General features: G+C 42.1%; 1 protein-coding gene across 6 annotated transcripts in view; it reads left to right on the top strand.

Moving 5' to 3' along the window:
• PPP2R2B (protein phosphatase 2 regulatory subunit Bbeta) overlaps positions 1-9,209 on the top strand; it is a 472,951-nt gene that overhangs the window by 179,576 nt on the left and 284,166 nt on the right. The window contains exon 2 of one of the 6 annotated variants that reach the window (XM_007451247.1): positions 5,347-5,431. The exons of the other annotated variants lie outside the window; for them this stretch is intronic. Coding sequence (XP_007451309.1) covers positions 5,395-5,431 — 37 coding nt within the window. The 5' untranslated portion in view covers positions 5,347-5,394. The remainder of the gene's footprint in view (positions 1-5,346; positions 5,432-9,209) is intronic. 6 annotated transcript variants of the gene reach the window in all.

Below are 9,209 nucleotides of genomic sequence, written 5' to 3'. Positions count from 1 at the left end.
TTCCTGCTTCCCTGCTTCTATAAGTACCCTGTCCCCTTCCCTGGTACCTATGTGACCTGCCTCCAATCCAGATTCTTCCATGACATTTTTCTTGAATTCCTTGAATTATTTAATCATAACAACAATCCTGTGATGTATAGGTCTCATTCCCATTTCATGAATGAGAAACCTGAGGTCCACGGTCAGACAGCCTGCCAGAAAGAGGCAGACCGAATGTTGTCTCCCCAGCTGGAAAGAAATTCCTAGAACGCAGTCATCACATCTTTACCCCTTTACTTTATCCCACAGAGGACAGCGTAGTGCTTGGTGTACAGGTGCTTAGTAAATGGTTTTTAAACTGGATTTGAGTTTGAGAGTAAATTGATTATGTCTCTGTAGTTGGGACAGCAGCCAGTTACATATTCTTTACGTGGGAGTTTGAACTTGGGGCTCCCTCTCCACATATTGAAGCCAGGTTCTCCTACACCCACTAGGGTTTAAAGCTACAGGGGTGCTGTCAAAAGATGTGCTTTTTGCAGTCACTTGGAAATCGTACCAGCTAATTAAGAGCATGACCCATTATTTATTCGTTCATCCATTCATTTGTTTACGTGTTTGTTTTTTACCCTTTAACCATTCAGCAAGTATTGATTAAGCAGCTGAAACCTTAGTCATGCCATGTGAGTTGGTATATGACAGCATCCAAATGAAAAAAGTATATAAGGGGTTATTAACATTGGTTATCAGGGGGAGGGGAGAAGTAAGCAAAAAACAGACAATTCAAAATATTAAAGTTCACCACATCCATGATCTATATAGTATGATTCCTCCTGCATGTGTGAATTGTGAGAATTCAACAAACAGAATGGTTATCAAAATATTAATGATGGTTATCTCAGGTTGACGGAGCTTTTAGTAATTTTTACTATTTATATTTTCTAATGTACGACAGTTTTCAATAAGTATTATGCATTGTTTACATACTAAAAATTATAAAACTGCTATTGGGGTGAACTATAATTCATGGAGTGTCTATTATGTGCGAAGAACAGGCCTCTGGATATCAATGTAGTAAATATTCACCTGAGTTTTTCCTTTTACTTTGAAGTCACATTAATAATTCTTCAAATGAAAATCAGTTGGAACCCTGGAAAAGTAGTGAAAAGTGGACACTAGTAATTGTCACATTCTGTAACAAGAATTCCATTCAAGTTCTCGTACCTGTAGGTCTGGGTGAAAGGGCTTTGGCAATGAGCTTGGCCCTTAGGTTCAGGGCCCCTTTGGTCCTGTCTCTTGGCTTAAACAATAAGGGTAAGATGATACCTGAGTTCAAGCAATCATTCCATCATGGGGCGGGGGAAGGGTCTGGATGAGTCAGTTAAAATCAATTGCAGTGATGGAAAAGCCATCTAAGAAAAAACATCCTAGAGCCCGTGGGTCAGCACCAGCCCCTCTGCACATGAAGGATCTCACAGTCTGTATTTATTGACACAGAAGGTGGTTTTAATTACCCTGAAGGAATTTCTGGCATGTTTTGCCAAAGCCAGTCTTAAAATGTTTAATCAGTGGTTTAGTGACAACCAGACCCACTGGAGAGGCCTGCACTTGGGGGGACAGCTGGTTCAACGTGTAGTGTATTGCAGAGTGGCTGTTAGTAACAGAGCGTGGATATGTTTTATCAGAGAAGCAGAAGCAGGAAAATGAGATGATCTTGGCTTTGAAAAGTTTGGCATGTCTTATGTCTGAGAAACCTTGGTTTCCTTCCCAGTCGTTGACCATGATCTAAGCATCCTCTGTAACCTCTGTTTTGGGTATACTGAAGGTAAACTTTGGTAAGATGATCCAAAGCCAGAGTTTGAGTGACTAATCAAGCAATCAGCTTTATAGCTTTACAACCAGCTTTATAGCTTGAAAACAAATACAGGCACAGGGAGAATTTAGACTTTTACCTGTTCGTGTTGACCACAAAACATTTTAAGAAAAGAGGTATAATAGGAAAAGCAGGATGTTGGTGTCACATCGCAAGGCCATGTTAATCTATCAGATAACTTAAGGGGGAACCATAGTCCAAGATAAATGAAAGGGCACCAAAGAAATTGTTTACTTGATTTTTTTATACAGCAGGTTCTTATTAGTTATCTATTTTATACATAGTAGTGTATATATGTCAACCCCAGTGTTTACTTGATGTTTATCTCTTTGCTCTTGAACCTTTTGGTTGAATCCTCTCAGTGAGATGTAAAAACAATCAATAGTACTGAAATACTATCTTTTATTCATCTCTCCAGATTTAACTCCAGATGGAGTTTCTTTTTTTCTCCCAGCATAAAAATGCCCTTTTTCCTGTCTGCTGTCACTGCTGTCCCAAGCAATCTACATATAGGCTAATTTCTGCTCTGATGTAGACATGTGAGGGTGAATAACTTGGCACCTTGAAACCTGAGTAGGAATCTAAAGGTATCTTTGGCAAAATATAATGAGCCCCCATTTGTTGAGCCACGAAGAGTGTCTCTGTCATGTTTAGTGACATAATGGTTTGCCGATAATCCTTTTTGCTTGCATGGAAAGGTTTCTCAGCCTATTTCGTAGGAACATTCACTGACCTAGGGATTTGCGAAGGTTATAGAGAAGTGAGGTCATTGGAAATGAATCCCTCTTAACCATCGAAACAACTGAGCAAATAGTTCCATGGGTGTTCTTGCTACAGCTGCTAATTATTAGTTTGAAACAGTCCTCTTCCTCTTACCTCTCAAATTAGTCTGTCAGTAAACCAACTTAGCTAACCAGGTTGATACATTGACCGCCAAATTTTAGGCGAGGAAGGAGTTACATAAAATAATAATCCCATCTCATACTTCTGAGATGGGTTTTATATTTCTGCAAAGTATTTTCACAGCTCTTATCTACTGTGCACAAAAAATTTGGGGAACGAGTTTTATTTTGTCTCATTTTCTCAGTGAGAAAACAGATCCAGTGGAGCTAAGCAGCTTGCCCATGATCACATAGCTGGTTTGTGGTGGAGACATGACTGAGGTCCAGAGATTCTGATTCTGAAAACAGAGCTCTTCCCATGATATTAGAATACTAAATAAATCAACTTTCATTGAACTCTCAACTAGATGAAATCTTGCAGTTTTGGGAAAAGGTGTTCATTTTTGCTGACTCTCTCTGTGAGATGTTGGCCACCTACATGCTTAGCACAAGGTTCTTTGGGTAGAGCAACGTGGCATGTTACCCTTGGATTGTTGGGCTTGGGTGTGGGATATGTCTTATTCCTAGGGTTGTTCATTGTTACTATTGCCAAATGGGCAGGTTTGGGGGCCACTCTCCTAGCCAGTGGTGCAAGCCTCAAAGAGGTAGTGTTTGGTGATTATAAAGATGTAGAGAAATCAGTGAACTTAGTTCTATTTCAAGACTGCGTACGGCACCCAGATATCTAACTCACAAATATCTGCCGTATGGAACAAGTAAGAAGATAGGTAAGAAAGACAATGAATTAATCATCACTGACACCATCCTTATCCCTGGAAACTTAATATAAGGGAAGGGAAGTTAAATTTACTGAGTGTTTTTCTTACCTGCTCAGTACATATTTTGCTTCCTTTACATTTAATTATGTGAGCAGTGTATTCTTTATTAAGAAGATGGGCTCATTACTTAGATCCTCTAACTATAGTTACCCATATGTGAAATCATGACAGTGGTAACCACCTTCCATGGTGTGGTAAGGATTAAGTGAGATAGTAGTTGTACAGTGGTTAATTCAGTACCTGACACAGATTGAACATTCATTAAATGGTTGTTTGATTGTTGGCTGTCTTTAGTATTTCTAGAAGCCTTAAATGGTCCTAAGTGTTATTTGCGCTGGGCCAAGCATTCTCTCTGCCCTCCAAATCCCTAGAGTTCAGGATTATACTAAAAAGATATACTCAAAGGATTAAGAGCCCTGACTCTGGAAACCACTGGCTTTGTTTCCTGACTCCATCACTTGCTAGTTCTGTGACCTTGGGCAAGTTATTGAACCTCTGTCAGCCCAGGTGCCTCCTCTTTAGAATGAGGTTAACAATGCTTAACTTCCTAAGGTTGCTGTGAATATTAAATACTACAGTGTATATGATGTGCTCAGGACCGTGCCAGGTACATGGTGTGTAATAATGGCTAAATAATGTTAGGTTGTCTTTTCATTCATTCAGTTATTCATTCAGTTATCTGACTATCCTGAAGCAAAATCATGACTGTCAAAAGATGGTTATTTTGGTTACAGAACAGAGGAGAAGTAAGTTAATACCTCAACCTTAATCTTTGATGTGGTATCAGTTCTGGCTGGTGGTGATTGGTCCCTTTTAAATCATAAATACCGCCTCATATAATAATAAATGGAATCTTATGAGAATCTAAGCCAACTGCTGGTCTTTTCTGAATAAGAAATAAAGCATTAGGAAACAAAAATCCATTATCTACTCTAGGCACCATCAGTAGTATAGTTTTTAAAGGTAATAGCTTTGAGATATTAAAAAATTAATGATAATAGATTAATTATAAACCTCTCTTTCTATATTAGTGGTATGTTGAAGCTTCCTATTAAGCTTCCTATTATGGCTTAATTTCGTTGTTTTTGAAAGAACCTTGCTTTATTTTTAGTACTTTTTATATTGCCTTATTCGTAGATTCTGCCAGAGTATAATCTTATACCTGTGAGCACTTTGAGAGAAAGGGAGCCTCTTCTAATCAATGATTAGAAGTCAAATGACTTGCCCCTGTTTCTGAATAGCCCCAATTGCTTAAAAGTGGTTCTGTGTATCAGAGCAGTCTCTCTTTTTTTTACCCGTTGCTCCTAGCACTACACTATGAAGCCTTACCTCAAAGCTTGGTCCTGTGCACGTGATTCCTCTTCCAATAAAGATAGCTCTCCTAACCGCAGGCCTCCCCCAAACTCCCTAGATGCCCGATGGCTGCTGTTTTCCACTCTAATGCTATTAGAATCACCTGAAGTGTTTGTTAAACACAAATTGCTGGGCTCCCCCCAGAGTTTCTAATTTACTAGGTCTGGGATGGGGCCTGAACGTTTGCTTTCTAATGGTTTCCCAGGTGATGCTGCTACTGCTGGTCTAGAGCAACGCTTTGATAACCACTGCTCTTCAAAACCCGAAGGCAGCCCACTTGCTGTTGAGGAGGCTGAAGCACAGAGAGGTTTTGTAGTGTGGGTGGTGTCACCTCATTAGCCTGGACTTTGACAGGTCAGGGGCAACCTCACACAAAGATGCTAGAGAGGAATCTGTGGAGTGTGTAACGCACCTGTGTACGTTAACAAACGTGGAAGCTTCACTACCTTATGGCATCTGGATCTGAGCCCCGTGTTTGTCACAGAACCCAAGGGAGAACACAAGACAGAGAACAGTGGCACGGTAGCGAAGCATGAATTATCCAGAGGAAAGCACCTATGGAAACAAAGGTATTAGTATGATTATTTGTACCTACTCTTGTTAATAAAAGAGCAACATGGAAGGGTCGACCAGTTCCCATTGCTTAAAAGTTGTTCTGTGGGTCCCAAATCCATTCATTCTCATTTGAAGAAAAAAGTGTAGATCGGAAGCATCGCTGAACTTACTCTTCTAAGAACTTAGAACATGTTTTGATGACGTGCGTTGGTTCACAGCAAAGACAAATAATAATTAGCCAAGAAACTACCAGGAGAGAGGGATTAGGCTAGATAAGAATAGACCCTACCTCATAGATGCTTAAGAGGTATGCAGAATAGGCTAGTGAACCAGACAGATATATTCACTGTTCTAACAGATAAAAGGGTTGGGGTCAGCAGACGAAGACAGACAATATGGGCTTCTATACTGGAATCCCTTTCAGCGTAACCCCTAAACAGTCCCACCTGATTTGGAGGAGGTAGCGTGAAGACATCTGCTGGCTTGTTTCTATTTATTTCTTGAAACAGTACAGGGAGACTCTTTAGCTTGAGAGCCTCCACATTTGGCTGTATTTTGGGGACCCTGGAAAATAAAATTTAGTGCAAAAGAACGATATATTTTTATTTAAGAAAAAAGAATCGTCAGAGATTTTCCCTTGAGGTGGAATTTGTAACAGAGGCAGGTAAGAACTCTGGGACGGAGCAAAGAGTAAGAGATTCAGAAGAGAAGAGCTCCTTTTGAGAGGAGGAATGGGGAAAGAAGAGTTTCCAAATAAATATTTAGCATAGGGAAGTGAAATGAAAAAGGTGGTTAATGACTTAGTGGGAGAAGAAAAGAAAGAGCAGATGTGTATATTTATATGTATGTATGTATGTATGTTTATGCATGTTCTCCATCATTCTATGAGTAAGGCTGTGTCAGGCATTGGTGTCCCAAAGGTATTATGCAACTTTAGCTTTATACATTTCTGTAGACTCCATACAGGTTATATTTTTTTTTTTTTTTTTTTTTTTTGCGGTACGCGGGCCTCTCACTGTCGTGGCCTCTCCCGTTGTGGAGACGGGCTGCGGGAGGCGCAGGCCCAGCGGCCATGGCTCACGGGCCCAGCCGCTCCGCGGCGTGTGGGATCTGCCCGGACCGGGGCACGAACCCATGACCTCTGCATCGGCAGGCGGACTAGTTTAGGGTTTGGAAAGGATTCTAGGGTTATATACAAGTACGCGGGCCTCTCACTGTCGTGGCCTCTCCCGTTGTGGAGCACGGGCTCCGGAGGCGCAGGCCCAGCGGCCATGGCTCACGGGCCCAGCCGCTCCGCGGCGTGTGGGATCTGCCCGGACCGGGGCACGAACCCATGACCTCTGCATCGGCAGGCGGACTCTCAATCACTGCGCCACCAGGGAAGCCCCATACAGGTTATATTTCTTAATGTGCTTTTAAAAATAAGATAATAGGAGAGCAGGGTTTGTTTTTAAATAATACCTTGCAGTGCTTGTGATGTGGAGTTCAGCTCTTTCCTTGCTATAGAAAAATTTACATTTTTCTGACTTATTTTAATGATGGGTTTATGTCCGTTATAATTTCAATGTACTTTTCTTTCATCCCTGTCATCCAAGTCACATTTTCAATGCATTCTAATACGGTATTGATTGGAGGGCTGAGCTTTATTTGGTTTGTCCTCAGATGACAGTACTTTAATGAGCTAAGACTAGCTGGACTTTGAATGGATTTCCCTGAAGCTTCCACATTTATGCCCTCTATACCTCCTCCAAGAGGGAGGGAGAGGGAAGGACTAAAGTATTTGGTCATGTTTTGCGGGTCTGCATCATGTCGGACTCAAAATTTCCAAAAGTACTAAAGCTGCAAGTGAGAAAGAGACAGTTCAGAGTGAGAATTTTCAGTGCTTGCTTGGAGGAAGAATAGCAAGGATGAATATTGGCTTTTCATCGTGTCTCATCAAGTCCAAATGTTTCTGAAAAATACCTTCAAAGTTAAAAGACGGTGCCCTTGGACTTCCTTGGTGGTCCAGTGGTTAAGACTCTGCGCTTCCAGTGCAGGGAGCCCGGGTTTGATTCCTGGTCAGGGAACTAAGATCCCACATGCCGTGGGGCATGGCCAAAAAAAAAAAAAAAAAAAAGATGGTGCCCTTTTCAAAATGCTCAGGGGTTGGTGACTGTAAGCACATGCATAGTTTGTGAATAAGCATGAGGTATGAAATGAATGAGTGTGTGTGTGTGTATTAACATCAGTGCCATTTGAGGCATTATTTTCACAAGTTAAGGTACTTTCTTCAGAAACGGACTCCATTAGAATTTGGTTAAGATTGCCTTGAGTTTTCAACGAGAGGTGAAGATTATGTAATAGCAGTATAAGGCATGAAGTCATGTGTTACAATCTCTGATTGCCCAAATTGTGCTCCAAGGAGAAATAATACTTTAATATGTAGCAGCAGATTGGTATGAAAGGAGTCTGCCATTCATTCTTTTATTTACTAAGTATTTATTGAGCACTTACTATGTGCTGTGCTTTGTACCGGGGATGTGAGAGTATAGTATACATACCTGGACTCTTCTGTTAAGGAACTCATGCCCTAGTGGGGGACACAGACAGGACAACAGCCAGTTATTATGTAGTCTGAGAAGTTCTGTGATGGGGGAAGGACAAGGGACTGTAAGATGTTGGGGGAGGGCTCAGAGGAGGGCTCATGATGAAGGAGATGGCTAAGCTGAGACCTGATGATTGAGGAGGAGTAAGGTGAAGGGACGAAGGATGAAGTGCTCCAGGTAGGGTGGATGGTATGGTCAGAAGATAATGGGTTAGTCCTACCTGACTTAGTAGTTGCTTGACTTCAGAAAAAAAGTCCATCTTGGAGATTTAGTTTCCTTATCTTCCTGCGGGGGAAGATAGATGGTGATTTCGGTAGTTGCAAAGATGGTGGTCCTGACGGGTGGTGGGGATTCGGCGGCGGGGGGTGCGGAGAAAAAGGTAAACAGTAGCAGTTCACATTTCCTGAGCACTTATTAGGTGCCATGTTTAAGTATATTAAACATTTTCCATGCATTAATTACCTATCAGAGTTTTACAATCTCTGTATGAGGTAGGCACCCTTATCTCTGTTTTACAGGTGAGAAAAGTGAAGTTCAGAAAGGCTACGTGACTCGCTCAAGGTCACCCTGCTAGTAAGTGGAAAAGCCAGGATTTAAAAACAGAAGTTGACCCTAGAGCCCACATTTTCTATCATTACTATGCTGTTCATAATCTAACTTTTTCACAGGGCTGATGGAGAGATGAGTGGGGCAATTCATTTGAAAGAGCTTTTTAAACTGCGTGGAACTCTGGGCTGTCGCTGTACGTGTTGAGCTGAGGCATGAGTCCTGTTCTCGGCAGCTAACCTAGAATAAAAAGAAAAACTGCGTTCAGCCATATATGGGCTGCTGTTTCTTGCCTTGTTAGCAACCCCTCTAATTCCATGGCCTCAGCACGTTAGTAGTCAAAAGTGGCTTTCCCTGGGGGACATGTTTTGAAGCAACAGAACATTAGATGAGATGGACCATGGATTTGCTCCCAAAAGACAGTTGTTGTATTAGAAAGTCCTCAAACAGGACTTCCCTGGTGGTGCAGTGGTTAAGAATCCACCTGCCGGTGGCGCAGTGGTTGAGAGTCCGCCTGCCGACGCAGGGAGCACGGGTTCGTGCCCCGGTCCGGGAGGATCCCGCATGCTGCGGAGCGGCTGGGCCCGTGAGCCATGGCCGCTGAGCCTGCGCGTCTGGAGCCTGTGCTCCGCAGCGGGAGAGGCCACAACAGTGAGAGGCC

The sequence above is a fragment of the Lipotes vexillifer genome, unplaced genomic scaffold, assembly GCF_000442215.2.
Source record: "Lipotes vexillifer unplaced genomic scaffold, Lipotes_vexillifer_v1.1 scaffold754, whole genome shotgun sequence".
Classification (NCBI taxonomy): Eukaryota; Metazoa; Chordata; class Mammalia; order Artiodactyla; family Lipotidae; genus Lipotes; species Lipotes vexillifer.
Note: the sequence above shows the minus strand (reverse complement) of the source record. Positions and strands in the feature narration are given on the sequence as shown.